General features: G+C 37.7%; 1 protein-coding gene across 2 annotated transcripts in view; it reads left to right on the top strand.

Moving 5' to 3' along the window:
* The window catches only part of ARID1B (AT-rich interaction domain 1B), a 422,870-nt gene that overhangs the window by 385,996 nt on the left and 16,761 nt on the right, over positions 1–20,113 (top strand). For both annotated transcript variants that reach the window (XM_063308100.1, XM_063308110.1), the window contains 5 exons: positions 1,565–1,671; positions 2,399–2,557; positions 10,334–10,543; positions 12,071–12,275; positions 18,805–18,943. In XM_063308100.1, the coding sequence (XP_063164170.1) occupies positions 1,565–1,671; positions 2,399–2,557; positions 10,334–10,543; positions 12,071–12,275; positions 18,805–18,943 (820 nt within the window). The remainder of the gene's footprint in view (positions 1–1,564; positions 1,672–2,398; positions 2,558–10,333; positions 10,544–12,070; positions 12,276–18,804; positions 18,944–20,113) is intronic.

The following is a 20,113-nucleotide window of genomic DNA, read 5'->3' as shown; positions in this document are numbered from 1 at the left end:
TTTCATATTATAAGATACACCAGATAAATTACACGTATACACTATGATTTTGTCACAGCTATTTCTAGAAAATGTAAATGTAAGAGAAGCTGCTATGTCATATTTGCCTTTAGGGTGATGTACGTATAGTCACCACCATGTATCTTGCATTTTACAGAGTTCTGTGTCTGTGGGTGGGTGGGTGTCAGCCAGCCAGCCAGCCATACTGGTCCCTGTCCCTAATCCAAAATAGAATGTAGGAAAACCATGGGAGAAAGAGGTGAAGATAAAAGAGCCATGAACAGAGAATGGAAATGGGATTACAAGTTTGATTCAGGAATGCAGTTTTAGACTAGGGATATTCAGCAGTAGAATAATTTAAGAACAATTCTGCTGTTTAGATATGTGAATATACAGTACTATCAGAGGAAACACAAGATGTAATTTTGACTCAAATATTTCTTTTCCTCTTGAAGTTTGAAACAGGAAATTTAGGAGATGAGCAGCAATGACCTTATAACTTCTCACATCCTTCCGACACTAGGAAGAAAATGAACATTTCTGTGGCATACCTCTGTGATGTGGCTGCATAGGTGTTACTTGAACAAGAATTATCAATATCACACTATATTCCCAACTGGCGTCCTTAGAGCTGAATGTTCATGTCAGCCACAGAGAGCTCTGTGAAATAATTTACCTGCTCAAGAATGTAGCACAGTTAAGTATGCTGCAGGCCATGCGTTTGTTAACTAGAAGGTGGTAGAATATTACAAAGTACTTACTAATGTAATTGTAGGGCTTTCATTGTACTTCCGATAGTGTAATGCATTGCAAATTCCCATTCAGTGTCTTAATATATGAATTGTAATAGCTGATGTGACAGTGATTTGTATCTGTGTCTCCTTGTAAAGTCGTATCCGAAGTGTCTCTTCTGTAGAGAGATCCACGGATGCAGGAGTTTGATACAGATACCCAGATTTCCTGCAAGAAAGGTCTTAAGGTTAGGAAGGAGTAAATCGTTGGATTATCAGAATCACTTAAATCCTCAAACAAATCACCCATTTCTCCTTTATTATGGTCCCAGCTTTCTTGGACTCTGGTTCTTTAGTGTACCATTTTGTTCTGTTCAAAGAATATCCACTATTGTGACATTTACTGTAAATGCATCTAATCACAGGAGCTTTTCAGTAGTGGTGACGTTCCATCATGTGTGACTGAATTCTGCATGTGAAAGTAGCATAACTGACAAAAACTCGCAGAATGTTGAACGTACTTATATTTGAGATCTCATCTAAAGCTTCAACAGTGTTTGCCAGCTCACCAATCAAAGATGGGCCTAATAAAGTTGGTCATCGTTTTCCAGAATGAATATGGCACGTGTTGCTGTAAAGAGTTGTGTAATAGCTTCCCCACAAATCTGATCTTAAAAATGTGTTTGACTCATTTTCAAAATCTAGTTGCAGAGATACAAAAACTCTTCTGAGCTTCCATAAAAGAAAGAACATGCACCTCTTCTGCCTGTCTTATTGCCATCAGTTGGGGACAGAAGGAAGTTACTTTAATCATGTCTCCTGTTTTCAATTAGCACCTATGGGTCTTGCAGATTTGATGACTCAAGGCGAGTCCAAATTGCCTGTTCCTCTCAAACCAGATGGAAAAGAAGAAGGACCTCCCCAGCCTGAGAGCAAAAAGGTACTTCCCTTGCATGTGTTCTTGGTTTGGCACAGCAGAAGTCTGTTATGTTGTCCTTCATTCTCTGATTTGAGCTTGTCCCTTTCAGTTCTTTCCTGCATGCTTTTTTTCCATCCATGTGCAATCAATTATATTAGCTTTATTCTTTTCCTTTCCTTACCTGGATCTGAAAGTTACTAGTTCTTATGGCATTACCTCGGGGAGGTGGGGAGATAAAGCTCAGTATGGGGATTCAGTTAATCCACTGAATGGGAAAAAGTGGACCTTACTTTAGCCTTGGTACTTGGCAGCCATCTTTCCTTTGTCTTCAGTTATAGCTTCCTGTTCTGGCTGCTTCAACAACCGCAGCATACTTTAATCCTTTGCTTTCTTTCCTTATTTGATAAAAATAAGGTGACCGGCGTACTTTCTTTTTTTTTCTCCCCCTTTCTTTCTCTTTCTTGCTCTCTTTCTCTCATGAGGGGAAACCCCTGCTTGATGCTCCATTTAGCTTGAAGAAAGCATGGTGGCATAGCAGCTTAAGCTAAGCATCCAGCAAAATTGCAAGATTAAATGATGAATGTTGTTTTAAGGCATATGTATATTATATGTGTATGTTTTTCTCTGTGTGTCTCTGTTTATATTTCATATAGTTAAAAAAATGGTCAGTCTGTTAAATTGGATGTATTTTTTTCATTTTTAATGAAGTTTGCCCTGCCTTTGTCCTTTTTTTATTCCTCTACCACAGGATAGCTACAGCTCTCAGGGTATTTCTCAGCCCCCAACCCCAGGCAACCTGCCAGTCCCTTCCCCAATGTCCCCAAGTTCTGCTAGCATCTCCTCATTTCATGGAGATGAAAGTGATAGCATTGGCAGCCCAGGCTGGCCAAAGACTCCATCAAGCCCTGTAAGTGGCTCTGGCTTTTGTTTTTTGGGTTTTTTGGTATTTATTATATTTTAATGCTTGCTTGTTTGTTTTATAGATTCTTTTGTTCATTATTTATCCGGGTTTGTTTAATGTAAGCAGAGGCTAAATTCTGCTCTTAGTTCTCTACATGCAGCTCATCTTTCTTTGCTCAGATTTAGCTCGGAGTTGAGCTTACTTGACTGAGGGCAAAATTTGGCCCAGCCCAATTAAAAAAGAGCAACAACAAGAAGAAAAAAGATGACATTTCTATGTATTACAGAAGTTTGCCTTACTTTGTAATATAGCCAATGTTGCAAAGAAAATCTTTCTCTCATAATGCATCAGCTGACAAAGCATGCTCTCTGTGTTGATCAGGACGTTCTGTCTCAATTACTGGGTCCAAACTCTGCAAACTAAAGGGGTTTTCACTTGGGCGTTTATTAGCATAGCAGTCTAAAAATCCATTTCTTCTGGCTTAAAAAAATTGTTCTTACCGTGTGCATTACAGATCAATGCAAATAATCATTTCTGAGCAGTCAAACATACTTGCCACACTGGGCAGGAGATCTATATAGAAAGTTATTTTTTGGAATGGGCGAAGTCTTGAAAAATGTAAATATGGTCTTTAGACAGCATTTTAACAAGAAAATTATTTGCTACAAATATTTCGGATACCAAAGCTTAACTAATTTTCCTCAACTACAATTTATATTGTTACATTAAGAAAAATAGTTCTGCTTTTAAGAAATTTTTGCGGTGTGATAACATGAATACTGAAAGGTATCACTAATTTGTTACAAAGTTCAGTAGAGTGCCTTCAGTGATGTCTTGATTTTTATATGACATTTAATGAAAATGTGTGAAAAGACAAGAATGAAAGCCAAAGTATAAAAGAAAAAAATATTTATCTGCAGGATTTTCTTTTTTAAAAAAACTACATGCTTTCACCTCATAGTTGCGTGAGTAAAAAAGTATTTTGAGGCATCAATAATCAGCATTCTGTATCTAGCTCATGCCTCATTGCCATCTTTAAAAACTGATTTACCCTTATCCTAAAAAAATGCTGTGACCCACTCCGTATAATTGCTCACCATTGGCAGAAAATCATGGAATATTCTGACATGGTGACATGCACACTAGATTAGCCTTCCCACTGTAATGTTCTCAGATGTATTGAGGCTACAACTCCTGGAGTTCTCCACCATGACCGTTCTCACTGGGAATTCTGGCAATTGCAGTCTCAGCATACTAGTTTATGGAAAGGCTACTTAAATGTTATGGAGGCAGAGAGGTCTACTCTCTCTTCCAGACCTGTTTCCTTGACAGCCCTAGGTTTATTGTAATTTCTAGTTTTTCAGGTGAAGCTTAGGGGAACTTGGTGTCTTAGAAACAGTACTCCCAGTCATCTTCTCTCTCCCTCTCTCTCTCTCTCTCTCTCTCTCTCTCTCTCTCTCTCTCTCTTTCTCTTGCTAAGCTTTTTCCAAAGGATAATATAAATACTATAAAAATGGCGAGTGCAAAAGACCATCAGATTATTTTTTTACATCTATGTTCAGAATCCTTTGTATCTAGTGTGAAAACATGAGCAGTAATAGAAAGGAACTGAGGAGAGACAGAAGAATAGAAATCACTTAGCAACTTTTGAATCCCTCAGAACAATGGCTTTGAGTCTCAGAAGGCATCTGCTGGTGTATGTTCCCTCTATGCTCAAAAGTAGCTATTCCTGACTAGAAGCCTAAATACAGGCTCTACAAACTGTGGGTTGTTATATTAGATGGGGATACATTAAGTGCATAGAATGTCAATCCTTTAAAACATTTCTGGAAATGTAAAAGATCTTTGGGAAGAAAATATGCATCCATGAGCTTTTTTAGCTATTATATATCCCCAGGGAGAATATTAGAAATGCATATTCTGTTTCTACAATAATTAAAGAGAACCACTTCAGATTTTGTAAAAGAGGAAATGGAAGGAATTACCTTTCTATTTTCAATTGGAGTAAACACTCTTACATTCAGATAGAATGTTTAGAAATTAATTCAAAACTTTTAACAGAAAACAACATTGTGAAAGGACTTAGGAAAGTAGAAAAAAAACCCCTCAGGTCTCCATCTTCCACAATTGTCCTTTGATTTCAGTGGAAATTATTTGAACAGAGTTTCAGGCCAGAGTGGTCATGTGAACATAACTGGATATATTTGTATTATTAAATAAACTAATTGTCACCTTTCACTGATCTCACCTATGAGTAGCAGCCTAATACTTTTTCTACCAAGTGGCTGAAAACGGATGCCAAAAATCGTATTTACTATCTGATTTAATTACAAAAGGATATCCTGGCCAGGGATAAGGGTGGAAGTAGAGGTACAAAATATGAATGATTTGAGAGTTCTGAAAGTCTTGAGGATGCTTTTTGTCTCTCCGAAATCTTTTTAAAAATTTCCTTCATTGGTAACTGTAAAAAGTCATTAACAGTTTCAGAGTAGCTTGAAGGGTGTAGCTTGAAGGGTGTAGCTCCCATAGAGCTTATGAGGCATTAGTGGCACCTCTAAGTAAATTTGCCATAACATGCTGGCAGGAAGTCACCTCCACTCCATCTTCATGCACATACTCTACCATTACCAATTGGATATGGGGTTTAGGGTAGCTGTCCCAGAAAGGACATAGTTCTTTCTTCAGAGAGTTTCCAACTAGATATCTGCAGTCTTGCCATTACTTATATTTCAACTGGATCTATGGGAATAGGTTAATAATAAATTGTACATTTGACAGAATACATACAACGATGCATATATAATTAATATATCCAAACACCCTACTTTACTCTCATGCCAAGAGCCTTTCTGTTTCCTCTCAGGGGCAATTACCACATATAATTTTTTTCACAATATGAAATATGTAGGTCACAATGAGGACCCATGATTAATACAACAAGTAAATACATAAAATCCTTAGCAGGTTAATAATTACAATTACCAATGAATGTTTATAGTCCCACACCTATCTTATGAACACCTAAAATATATATAGAGAGAATAGTAAATGTCTGCAGTTATGTAATAGTAATTATAAATACTCATTAGGGTAACAAGAGATGTGCAGAATAATCAGCAGCTGTGTTTGGCATTCAATCAGGTTTGCACTTTGGGCAATCCCAATAAAAGATACAAATTCCAGAATGATGGGAAAATATCATGGCTCTTACAGCGAGGGAGATGCAGTATTCACAACAGGATGTTCACACATAAAAATAAGATCATAAAAGTGCATTTTCTAATAACTGCTTGTATTTTTTCTGAGACAACATGTCATGTTGTTGCAATATACATACTTTAGCAGAAATGTCATACTTACATACTTTATGTAAGTTAATACATACTTTAGCAGAAATGCATCTACATATGAAAAGCACCATACTGCAATGTCTTTGCAACATCTTATATGGAGAGAATAGACAAACCTGGGCTAGTACAGGTAGTCCTTGTTTAGCAACCACAATTGGGACCAGCAACTTGATTGTTAAGCAAAACAGTTGCTAAGTGAAACCACGACTGTGCGTATGATCTTACTTCAGCTTTCCTTTGCTTTATAGACTTGCAAAGGTGGTAAATGTGAGGATTGGTTGCAAAGTTACTTTTTCATCACCGTCATAACTTGAATGGTCACTAAACAAGGTAGTTGCTAAATGAGAACTACCTGTAAATGCAACCCCCAAGTATATAAACTATGTTACATAAACAGATACAGAAATGTTATCATCTCCATTAATATAGTTTTGTAGTGTTGAGTGCTCTAAGAAATACTATTTAAAATATATCAGATACAGAAGTTATAAATTACGTCCCATAGTATTCATCCATTGAAGAAATGGCATGTGGTAACAACTGAATCCCCTCTTTCTCTGTGTTTGCCCAAGCAGGCCAAAATCCATTGTGGGGAGCTGGCGGCCCTCCAGAGCAAATGTAGGAGGCATGCAGGGAAATCTGATTGTGCAGCATTGAATGTAGCCCTATATGATGTGTTGATTTTCTGTCAAAATCTCTTAATAATTTTGCATCAGGCACCAGGATATTTTTTTTCCTCTTAAAAGTATTCACTATATATCAAATAAACCCACCTGTTATTTATGGGCAGCTATGGAAATTGAATAAATAAATAAATATTTTAGGGGGAGATGGGCTGTAATAGAAATGTGAATAATAAATAAAATAAAAATAAATATTCAATTCTGCACTGATTGTTAAACTGAATTTAGTTTATAGTTTAATAGTTTTAGGGTATAATAAACCCTATAAGATATAAGACTTCCCTTTTAGGGAACATGTACTTTCAGTTCAATCTGGCCACACTAAGCTACTGTAATTTGTGCTTGACTGAACAGTAGCATGTGCAAAATGTGAAATTTTAATGTCTTTAGCTGTAGGGCGTAAGCAGTAGAAAATCAAGTTTTTATGGGAAGATTTCCCCCTTTTTCTTCTCAAAGTTAATATTTCATTTTAAAAGAAAATTGCACCACTTCACTGTGCTTGACAGCCTGAAAGCTCCTGCAGTGAGAAGTCCTTCTTACCTTCTGTAAATTGTGATGTTTTCAGATTAAGTTGTCACTTTGTGGCCTGCACCATCTCATTGAAAAGTGACTTTTCTTTATATAGGTAGACAGTACAAATGTCCAGCAAAGAAAAGATTTTAAACTACTTTCCATTCTTTGATGATTTAGTGTTGTAACAAGAAGTATTTCACTGTGTAAAATTGAAAACCTCTATTTGGCCATTAAGTCTGAATGTTCCTTGTAATAGGCAATTGATATAGGAGCAGAGTGAAAAATTATTAAGGATTGTATTAAACTTTGATAACATTTGTGCCATTTTAAACATGTGATATCACAAGTGAGGAAATACAAAAACTAATTAACAGCACTGGTATTAGCTGCAATAATTTGTTGTTCGGGAGGCTATACATTTTTGTCAGCTCCCTTCTGAATTATTGTTCAAAGCAGCAAAGTGAAAACTAGATCCCAACTCGAAAGTGACCTTTCCAAAAGAACATTTAATATCTGTGACATAGCTAGAGCTCTTTTTGTTTCCTTTTTGAAGGAAAGTTTTCTAAAAAACAGCTTGCTACATAGTGCTTTGAATGACATATATGAAGGAATAGCATCGTTCTGAATTAAGAAATGCAACCACACTGTATGACGCCATGCTTTGTGTCAGGACATTCTTCTACTGCAGTTCTTTATTTGCATCTAGTAAAGCAAACTCAGTTGTGTTAATTAATAATTGTCCCATGGTTAAATATGCTAAAAGGAGATCTGACATTGTCCTTTATTTCACAATGTGATAGACACTGTTACAGCCAGGAAGTATTACAGTGAATAAATTAGAATTTTGTGTGTAAGGTAAAAAGCTTTAGAGGCAGGCTGATTTAGTTAATTAAATGCCATGGACCCAGTCTACATAAAATAAGACATTATACTACAGTGGAAGAATTCTAAGTTTATTTTAAATCTCCTGTGAAATCAATGTGACCTAGAAATGTTTGACTCTGCTCATTTTCCTGCCAGCAGCTTATAGTGTCTTCTAAATCATCCAACCATCATTCTGCCAAAATAACAATAATGGGGACAAGCTTTATATCACTTAAATAATGGCTAGGTGATGCTAGAAGTTTAAGCTATTCATGTGAAATGCCTTCTGGCTGGCCCTACCAAATACTGTGATCATTTGAAATAAAAATTCTGGATCTTATCTAGTAAGTGTTCATGTTTCAGCCAGATGATATTCTAAATTTGGGAGCTTTATGAAATTGATAATCCAGTTTTGCAACAAGCTAGAATGTACAGACAAATGTGCTTGAGGCATGTAATTACTCATTTTCTGCCAATCAGCAGATTGCAATTATAAGTATACCAGGCATAGAAATGGAAACTTAGAATTTCTATTCATGGAGGAACTGGATCCAAGAGAAATTGTCATGAGTACTGATGGCGAGCAGGAGGGGGCCCCTATCCAGGGGGGGAAACGCATGCGTAGTACTGAGGAATTAAGCAGCCATTCAAAGAGACACAGATCAGACCCGCCTTAACTTTCGGGGTTTATCTGTCTGGGTTTTTCCCACGCTTCTTCAGTTTGTTAGGATTCTGTTTTATGTAGCAGTAATAAACACTAGAGACCTACTCCTCGTCTCAGCGTGATTTCTGACTGTTAGGACAGAAATTTTGGATTGGAGGAAATAGAATAGGGTGATTTTTTCTCTTACTGGAACAGCCTGGAAGATAGGTGAGTTGGAGAAGATAGCCACTCCAAGCCACTCCATCTTCTTCCTCAAATACCAACAAAATTCCATAGAGCACAAGACTAGAGCTAATCCTATTTCTGATATTACATATTTAACAAATGATGTAAGAATAAGCTTTAGTCCCTAATATGGATGGCAGCCTACATTTATCATCATGCAATGCTTCAGTCCTGTTTTTAGCACTTACACCATGGAACACTGAGGAATCAAGAACTCTGCCACTACTGACTTCATAGTGAACCCAAATCTAGCATTGATGCACCATCAATGTAGGGGTGTACAGTACTTTTCAGGCCAAAAGCAGCACAGGTCTTGAGTGGAGTGACTATCTTCCAAAAAGTGAGCAAGGATAGGATAAAAAAGCAGGCAAGATGAAGGCAAAAACTAACGTTGATCTAATTTGATTTAAATTCAATTATCCAGTTGCTTTAATTACAGATAGATTATATTATTCCTCATGTATTTAATAAGTGTCCCCTTTTTCTCCTTGCCTCCACCTGTAGCACAGAAGTCACTCTTTATACTGTCACACTCAGGACAGTTTTAGATTATTAGTCTGCAAGTCTTTAAATAGTTGTCTAAAAATAGTCATTAAAAAGCTAATTCTTCCTGAAAAAGAATACCATATGTTTAGTTTCCAAGGCCAGATGCACTCCTTCTTCCAAGGAGTTAAAATTAGTAGAAACAGAAAATCATTTTGAGATGAAGTTACCTGGATATATTTTAGAGATTCTCCTACATGATGATGATGATGATGATGATGATGATGATGATGATAGAAAAAGAAATCATACAATAAAGAGGAAATACAATGACTGTGAAACTTTGGCAATTGCTTTCAGATAGCAAACAGCTATTCTGTTGCCCACATTTCTTAAAAGTTTTTAACCATATAGATATAACAGGGAAGTAGAGCAAAGAGGCATATGGAAAATAAATTGTGCAATGAAGTTTAGTTCAGGTATGAAATTCAGGGTTAATAAATCAGGAAAGCGTATTTAACTATACAATTTCTTTTACATATGAATTAGGAATGATGGTTAATAATATTAGGAAGCTACTGTTAATTGTAGCTTCTTGGTTTGTTTCACTACTGGTGTGAAGGTCTAGGTTTCTATTCTAAGTCTAGTTCCAGTAGGACTGATTTGAATGTGAATGTTTCAAGGCTTCATGTTTAATAGAGCTAAATTATCACTAACTTCAGGCACCATCAGAAACTTGCCTTCTGAGATCCAAAGTTCATCTGAATTGATATGAGAACAATAAAATGGGGAGTTTGGGCCCTTTGTTTTATACATGAAATAATATGCAGCATGTGGACAGATTGTATTGTTTGTGCCTGAACTAGTAGCCTTCATTCCTGTCTGTTGTGTGATAGCTTTAGTTTAACATCCTCCTTTATCTATGTTGTGTTAGTTTCTTACTACCGTTTCCCTTCTCCCTCCCTTCCCCCACTTTCTTTTTGAAATGTATTTGCTTTAGAAATCAAGTTCCTCCAACACAACCGGAGAAAAGATCACCAAAATGTATGAGCTGGGAACTGAACCAGAAAGGAAAGTTTGGGTAGATCGGTATCTCAACTTCATGGAGGAGAGGGGAACACCTGTGGCCGGTCTCCCTGCTGTTGGCAAGAAGCCGCTGGATCTTTTTAGGCTCTATGTTTGTGTTAAGGAGATTGGAGGCTTAGCCCAGGTGAGCAATGATTGTCAAATGGACAATTTGTCAAATTGTCAAATCTTACCTTTGCAGGCAAAAGTAGAAAATATCCTTGAAATGCCACTTAACATTATTCTGACTTGGATGTTTTCAAAGAGATTCAAGACAGAGTGCCTTTGGTTACAAGAATATACATTTAAACATAGCGCAGGGACTCTCAGAATCCAGAATGTCAAGAATGTCCATTCAGAATCCAAAGTGTGGAATCTCAGGAAAGGTGTTAAAAGGGTATGATTACCTTATTGGGTTTCTTACTCTTCCAATCCAACTCTCCACCCCCCCCCCAAAAAAAAACACTGAAAGAGTTCTGATGGTACTGAATTCTTTTTCATACTAAAAAAGATGACAAGTCCCTGCAGTTTTCGTGGCAAGGTTTTTTGGAAGTGGTTTGCCCTTGCCTCCTTCCTAGGGCTGAGAGAGAATGGCCCAAGGGCACCAAGCTGGCTCTGTGCCTAAGATGAGACTAGAACTCATGGTCCCCTGGTTTCTAGCCAGTGCCTTAAACCACTATGTCAAATTGGCTCTCCATATTGAAATTTTGCTGCAAATAAAGATGGGAATGAATTTCATCTTCATGCATACTCAATGAAGTGAGACTAGCTTATATGAATATCGCTTAGTATAATTTTATACACCAACATGGAACATCTTGTAAATAATGACTGATTCATACAAATGCAATTTCAAATATAGATGCAGAAGGAAAAGCATATAGCTGTATATACTATAATGGTAAAAATATATAGGTACATATTTTGTAGATTTGAAAGATAATGTGCTACACTGGTCATCCATAAAGGAATGCATATTACAATAATACATAATCAAATTAGTATCTAAGGAACTCTTAAGAATCAGAATTTTGACACCATACATTACAGACAGAATTCATTTCATTCATTAGTATTTTCTCTTGTTTGTGTAAAATTTGTTGCAATTCATAGTGCATCCTTTGTTCTACATACTGAGTGCTGTCTCCCTTATAAGGGCCTGGAGTTCTAGCACCTGAACCAGAAATGCTTTTGGAGCAGCTATTTTGAAGAAGAAAATCATTCTTTGTGTCAATGTTAAAGCACTTCAGTATGAACGTGGTATCCTTATTATTGCCATTTAAGGTTTGTTTTTAGAAGCTGATTGAAAAAAAATAGACTCAGAATGTATGTTTAGGTGTCAGAGGAACCAAGTACACATTAGGAAGAAGATAAATTTGCTCACACTACACATCGCAAGCTCACTGAAAGCATAAAAAAACAGAGATGTAAAGGACGTTCTACTAGCAAAGCATTTTATATAGCTAAAGCAAGTTCTTTAATGGTTTGATAAGTGCAGATGCTGTTTATGCATTATTAAGTGTGGGAATAATGGGCAGTGGGGTTTTTTTTTTAACCACATTACATGTGGGTTTTTCCCTTTTCTGTCTTAAGGTTTTTTATCAATCCATTTGGTGCAATTCACTCATCCTCCTATTTTATTTATTTGTTTCTTTGTTCCTTCATTTCCTAGGTTAATAAAAATAAGAAGTGGCGTGAGCTAGCGACCAACCTAAATGTTGGCACTTCAAGCAGCGCAGCCAGTTCCTTGAAAAAACAATATATTCAATACCTTTTTGCCTTTGAATGCAAGATTGAACGAGGGGAGGATCCCCCTCCAGAAGTCTTCAGCACTGGAGATACCAAGAAACAAGCTAAGATTCAGCCGCCATCTCCTGGTAAGTGGAAGGACTACAGAAACAATCCTTTTAAAAACTGCACAGGAGATGGAGTTACTAAACAACTCTCATGAAAACATCTGCTACATGTAGATATTCCTAATTAATTTCTGAAGCTCATAAATGAGGGACATATTAGTGGTTCTTGATTACCTATATCAACAGATCTTTTAAAGGATTTGCATATATTCATATTGTCATTTGCAAATATCTGTCAAATCTGTACTGACATTCTGCATGTTAAATTTAGCTCCATTAATAACCATTAAACATGTTTACTACTAATTTCTGTTGAAAGTAAAATGAATTCCACATTATTGAAGCAGAATCAGGCTGTATTTCCATTTTTTAGAGCTGCAAAATTCTAATGGCATTGTTCCAGTTGTGCTTCACCGAACAAATGCTTTACAGCATACAGTGAATTCTTTCTGTGGACTTCTACTGTTTTTACATTTCTTATTCATAACATTTTATTTTCATTGATACTGTATTTGATGTTGACAAATGGATTTTGTACTGTCAGTGGTGAAGTTTGGGGCAGTGATTTGTTGAGCTGCTCTGATATCACAGAAGGCTGGGAAAGCACTCAAGGTTTTTGTTTTGGGTGTGATTGAAACCTGGGGATAGAACTGTTAGGTAGCATTAGAAAGAAATGAAGGCAAGAGAACAGAGGCAGCAGATTGCAGAGGAAGCAAAATAGGAAGAACAAACAGCTGAGGAAAAGTGGAATATTACAAAATAGCAACACTGAATGTTCCAGACAGGGTAACCTACTGAGAGGCATGTATTGAAAGAAAGAGAGAAAGAAATGAAAGTTGCTAATAGCTGCAAGAAGACTGTGAGGAACAGGAGGAAGGGAAGGAAGCATACCAAGGCAACAACAGAAATCAGATTTTCAGGTAGGCCACAAAGATGTAGGATATTGTAAAGAACATATGCTAGAAGTTTAATGGAACAAATTTAAATGGTGGGTCTGTCCATAGCTAGTCCTATTATAACATTAATCACAGTGGCCATCAAGGGCTCATTCATTTATTCCTCCAGTATGATATATACTAGCACTTGCTTTTACATAGGAGCAGACAGGTCAGTTTCCTTTAAAAGAATGGGAAAATATCTCACAGCAAACATCTCAACACAGGGAAACCAACTGAAGAGTGTTTAGATCTCCTAGGTCTTTTGTCTGGCAAGGTCAACATACTTTAACAAAAATATTTCACTTAGAGGCAGTAGTGGAAAATTCCCAGACTAAAATGTTATTCATAAAATAGGATTATATTCATCCTGGAGTTAATATTAATGTGGATGTTTTGCCTTAAGAAAATATTTAAGTATGTTCTACATGTACATATGCCCCCACCTATAAACATATTTGCCAACTGAGGGCAATATTTATTTCCTATAATGAAGTGGGCTTCAGTCCAAGAAAGTTTATGTCATAATAAAGGTATCAGTCTTTAAAATATTACTTTCCAGAGATGAGAGCTATTTTTCCAGCAGAAATACTAGGAAAACATTTGTTGTAGTTTACTTGCCTTTTGTTGCAGTGGAACTAACAACAGGAAATATGCTGAGGAGTGAAATGGCAAACTTGAAATACTGGGATAAATTGAATTATAGCAACTCCATTGCCATAATATCTCTAAAAGCCCTATAGTGTCAGTGATGGTGCTGGAACTGTTTAGTTTGGATGGATATTCCATAAATAAAAAGAATCGGTGTTAGGAATGTTTTTCCATATAGTTGAACCAATGTGCCAATATTTACTTTTCATCACAACTGTTTACACCTCGATACCCTCTTAACAGCATGAAACAGACAGATTTCAAATGGAAAATCTAGCTTTATTTTTGAATAACTGGTGAAGCAGAGAAATGTCAGAGTTCATGGTTGTAAACATTTAACCCACATTTAAAGGTCTTATCAGTATCATTATATTTAGTTCAGAAAGATATATTTGGGCCAAATGGAAACTCCTTTTTCAAAATAAAAAACGTTATTACATCTGGGAAGGATTTCACCAGAAATAAGAGTTGTTATTCATAGATTTTACTGCTGAGTTATGGACTTTACAAAATATGTAAGGATTAGTCTCCTAATTTTCAACATTTGTTCTTTACAAGCAATTTATGGACACACTGACTGTGCAAAATATATGAAGAGAATTAACAATGCATAATGGTGCTTGAAGACAGGAAATAGAAGGCTGCCAGTGTTGCTGCTTTCAGTCCTTTGAATCACAATTTATTCATAAAAAGTCAATTACCAAACAGAATTCTCATCAGTATATACTGAATGGGAGAAAGGGGTGTGTTTACCAAATTATGCTCTCCATATTCTTCCTAGGAAACTCACTGCTGGATCTATAATTGAATTTCACCTTCCTACATGCTAATTTGGAATGCCAAAAAAGCATCAAAGCACAACACAGCTGCCATAGTGAGAGTAGAGAACGACTTTCCCATTCATAAAATACCTGCCATTGTGGGCATGGCCAATCACAAAATACCTGCTCAAAGAAAACAAACTTTCTCATGAACAAGATAACAAGGCAGTGGTAGAGAACAAGCTTCACGCTCTTTTGACACTCCCTTTTTGCTCCATATCTATTTCACCAAAGGCAAACTGGGAATCTTTAGAGAAACATGCATAAAAGACAAAGCACCCAAATATCACAAACACTGAGGCAAAGTGCACATATCACCTCACAAAAGCCCTAGGTAACAAACACAACTGCCAAAAAATTCCAAGTGCAACATAAACCACCCACCAACATACAAACATCCCACATGCAAATAAAACTTGAGCAAAAAGTGTACATAAATATACACCCAGAGCCCAAGCAAACCACTTCCCTTTTTTTTTTTTTAATTTTTATTTTTATCCTGCCTTTATTATTTTTGTAAATAACTCAAGGTGGTGAACATACCTAATACTCCTTCCTCCTCCTATTTTTCCCACAACATCCATCCTGTGAGGTGAGTTGGGCTGAGAGCATCCCAGCATCTCCTCTCCACTTTTCAGAAAAAGTGTTGGACTTCCACCCATCCACCCATCATTTTACTTTCTATGAATAACTCTGGCAACCTTTTAAAAAGTTAGGGACAGATTGAAAAAAAAAATGAACATGGACATAGAGCTTGGGATCAAGGGAAGTTCCTATAGCCACACTACAAGGACCAGACCAGCAAAGGGTATCCCTTGACAGCTTTTGCTTTAGATAATATTTCCCTGTATTTTACATTTTTATTTCTTCACCCCACACCCCACTCCCACAAAAGAGTACTGGGAATCAAACAGGAGTTCCAGTTTCAAAAAGATAACTATACAGTATATTAAACATATACATGCTTATTGCTTGGATTTTTACAGCCCATGTCAAACATGACAAGGTGGGAAACCAACTTAAGCCAAAGGAGACACTTTGCTCTACTATTTCAGAGGAAGAGAAGGAGAGCCAGTTTGGTCTAGAGGTTAAGGTGCTGGGCTAGAAACCAGGAGTCTGTGAGTTCTAGTCCTGCCTTAGGCATAAAAGCCAGTTGGGTGACTTTGGGCCAGTCCCTCTCTCTCAGCCCAACTCAGTGCGATGTAGACTAGCCTCCACGTTGCCTAGTCACCCCAGGCAACGTGACTTGTCACAGCTAAATAGTCTACACATCTGGCTGCTGGACCTCACAAGGATTTCCCAGCAAGAAAAAAAAGCAGCATGAACACCGAACTGCTATGCCATACGATTAAAAAAAAAGAGGAAGAGAAAAGTAGGTCTGTTTCCCACACCTGGTCATCTCTTGGTCCTGTAAGAAACAAGCAGAACGCAAATAAAGAAGGGAGAATATGAACACCTGAAACACGTGTTCCCATATTGCACAGTGTTTTCCTGTCAGGTGTATGTTTTTGTTTGAAACTGAGCTGCAGGAAGGGAAGGGAAACATCTCAGGCCGACTCTGTCCTACTTCAGCTATTTTTAAGGAGAGGGTCTGAGAGATTTAACCATAAAGGAGGGTCATAGCATTGGGTAAACAAGGTAACAATTAGGGAGACCGTTCAGAGTGTGGGAGGAATGTGTGTTCTTTGGGCCAAAGTGTTGTTCAGGTTTCTCGCAAATATATTTGCAAACATGTTCCCATGCTTTGATGTTCCAGCACTCTTGAACCCACTTCTTAACTCAGGCAGATTGTTTTTGCATTTCAACAGACTGGATAAAAAGAGCCAAATTTTTCCTAAGTTTCTGTAATTCCAATGTTCTCAGCAGGCTTATTTTAAGAAACTTGGAAACTTTGAGCCTTAGTTTACAGAGAGCACAGGGTTTCCTTGGCAGCAGAGAAACAACTGGTTGGGGGGGGGGGAGAGCACAGAGGGCCAAGGCAGTCTTTTAATTAGTAAGTCTGTAACCAAAAACTCATCTATCTTTACTGGCAGGTGGCTGACTGAATTTCTATTATTAGCTGACAGGTGATGTCACAAAATCTGGCAGGCAGCCAACTAGGGAATCCCCAGTGGAAGATAAATGAGGAAAGGGGTTGGGTTATAAACAAAGGTGCCCTTTGATTGACCTCCATTCACTGTGGACATGTGATGTTTCCTAGTAAACCTCCCCCTGCTTTTCCCTCCCTCCCCCCTTGTCAGAATTAGGGCACTGAGTTCATGCTGTGTAAATTATCTTCCCAGCATGGTGTCTGGCTGTTAAGACTGAAGTATGTGAATGTACTTAACCTTCAGTAACCTTTCCATTGTTTACTTTAGCTTATACATTTGTAGCTTCTGGCAAAAGGTAGGGATATCCTAGAGAGCATGTTAGGCCTCCTATTAATAGAGTTTCAAGAGGCTACATTCATGTATTTATTTGTTTCTTCCAGTCTGGCATGGGGGGAGGGGGGAATTGCTGGGCAGTGGAAAAGCTTTCATTCACTCCTCCTACCCCGCTGTTCCTTCTCTGGTATTATCAACTGGATATTTGAGACAGTGTTTTAAAAAGGATATGCATTCTAGCACAACCATGCTTTGTAAATTTCAGGGGATCCTGTGCAAGCCTCAGGGTGCAGCATACAACTGCACAGTGGCATAGCCAGACAAGCCCACTTTGATGCTTCTGAGATATCGTAGAATTAATATTCGTCTATTGAGAAAACCTCATCTCATTCTATCTATCCCTAACTGTTAATCTTGGCAAACTATGTATTCTTCATTATACTGGAGGCTACAGGTGAACCTTGGGCCCAGGACAGGTTCTGCAGCATATGCTGCTCTGTCCTTTAACAAAAGGGAACTGCCACAAGCCTCATCAGTAGTCTTCCCAGTCAAATTCACAGTTGTGGTCATTACCTTTATAGGCCTTTACAGCACAACCCCAGGGGACAACTCAGACTACCCCTTGCCAGAATTGACTCTGCTATCTAGCCAGGTCACCCACAGAGAGAGGTGAAGGGCCTGGGGCATGGACCAGATGGCAGCCCTTCTCAGTAGGGGACCCATTTTATGGCACATCCTCCTCCCAAGGATACCCACAGCCGCAATCCTCCTAGTATTTCATAAACAAACTAAAGCAGTTCTACTGTATTTCAGCAGACATCTAGCACTGGGATGATTGGTTTAGTTCTATGGGTGCCTATCATGTTTAGGTTTGGAATGATTTATTGTAATTGTTATCGTTTGTATTGTTTCTTTAGACCTTTAGAATTGGGACAGGTTATAAATACCATAAAGTAAATAAATAACTTTGCTTAATAACTTGTCATATAGAAAGTGTGTAACATAATGGATCTTTTGTGGCAGACAGCATATGATTCACAGCTTTTTTGTTCTAAACTGTTGAAGCAAAAATTACCGTTTTCACCATATTTTAGGAAGCAGTTAATGAACAGGACAAGCCACTCTCATCAGAGGGGGAAAAGCCCATATTTTAAGGGTTAATTCAGACATTAGATTGCCTGGCAGATGATTGCTCTATCATCTTACATCCTAAATATTTATGAATCCACATCAACTGTATTGGGATCTCCTCACATCAAGGCATTGGAATCACTAACTTTGCCAAAGTTTCTCCTTGACAAGACCCTGTAAATATAAGGCCTGGTTGTTTGTTCTGCTGAGACTCTGGAAGCACCTTCTGAGGAAATGATCCAAGAACGTAAACTTGGTGTTTCCTGACTTTTCTGTTGTGGTCCGGGAGTCTTGCGGCAAGACTATTCCTCTTACAGGTTGAATATTTTTTGAAAGGAATTTAGTAAACTGGAAGTTTCAGATGCAGGGAACCTGTCCAATTCCATTATAGCTACCCTGTTGGTCATCAGCTTGAACAGACCTGGACAGCCTTTGCTTAAGTAGCATTTAATGATGAATTCTTAGCCACAGCAGAATTTAACAAGATAAAGCATATCTCATCTACAAGGTGTAGTTCAGATAAAATAAGACATCTTCACAAATACCTCTCTGTTTCCTGCTTCTTTGCCTTGGTTTTCTTTCTACACATATGAGAGTACACACCTAATATTTTTTCCTCTCCCTGCCCCCTTTTTTTTAAATTTTCCAGCTAACTCGGGTTCTCTTCAGGGCCCACAGACCCCTCAGTCTACTGGGAGCAATTCTATGACAGAAGTGCCAAGTGACCTCAAGCCTCCAACACCAGCATCTACACCTCATGGACAGATGACACCAACACAGGGCAGCAGGTACTTTCCTTAGAGCCTTTAGGGATATTGGATCTGTGCTTTAGCAAGTGCAGTCACTGCCCCAAATCCAGACACCTTCTCTCTCTTTCAGGGATGTTGCATTTTCCTGTGACTCAAAATGCAACATGTTGTGGGAAATATTATTGGTATCTGGAAAATGAGTGTCACGGGCATTTCTTGGATGCTGCCCATGACATCATTGATGGTGAGTGGCAGTTACCCCCATCTTTCTTTGCCACCATATTGTCAATCTCACCCCCCTGACCAGCAATGAGGAAAGGAGAGGTATGGGATCTGAAATTGCAGAGATTCAATCTGATGTGTGAGAAAGTTGCTTTTAATATTAATTTCTTCTGTACACACACAGACACAGACTCTTCAGTCTTTGTTTAGAGAGTTGCATTTATTACCGAAATAAAACTATAAAAAAGGCTTTGCCTTAAGACTAATTTCATATGAGTTTGCAGGATGAGACTTCTACTTTTTCATCCTAGAACTCTTTGTGTGTGTGTATGCATCTACACGCATATGTGCAACTGTGTCCAGGTGCATGCAGAAACAGCCAGGGGAAAAAGGGAGAAAATTAGCAAGCAATTCCAAGCAAGCCATTATCATGGCTTAATCCTGTTGTATGGAACCAATTGGCAAATAGAACAAACTTCTATTTTTCTATAAAAGGATGGTGCCCCCCTCTTCTCCATTATTTCCTGCAGCATCTGACTTCAAAAAGCAGAAGTGATTAAACTTCAGCTACTCTCAGAAATAATCATTTGTGCACAGCTTGAATTGTCTTATCTATTTGTCAACACACAGGCACATCCATGTGCAACCCCATACATTGATGGAAAGGTGTCCATTGTTGTGCATGCGTGTTATTTCAATATCCATACGTACATATGGGTATTTCTTTGGAGATAATATTTGGGGAATATTGAAAATGGATTTGATCAGTGATCTGCCAACTAAATTTGAGAAGTTATTTATTTATATCAATAGATCCAATATTGGTACCAATTAAAATATCCATACAGTGCCTTTTCATCAGGCATAATACTCCTTGATATAAATTGTTAAGAAGCTCTGAAACCAAGAATTGGCCTGTGATGCATATAAATGATGGGAAGGGGCAGTATGTTGGGATGGTTACAATGCTGGATTGAAATTAAGCAA

This window comes from Candoia aspera, chromosome 1 (assembly GCF_035149785.1).
Source record: "Candoia aspera isolate rCanAsp1 chromosome 1, rCanAsp1.hap2, whole genome shotgun sequence".
Classification (NCBI taxonomy): Eukaryota; Metazoa; Chordata; class Lepidosauria; order Squamata; family Boidae; genus Candoia; species Candoia aspera.
The sequence above is the reverse complement of the archived record's forward strand: the minus strand, read 5'-3'. Positions and strand labels throughout refer to the sequence as shown.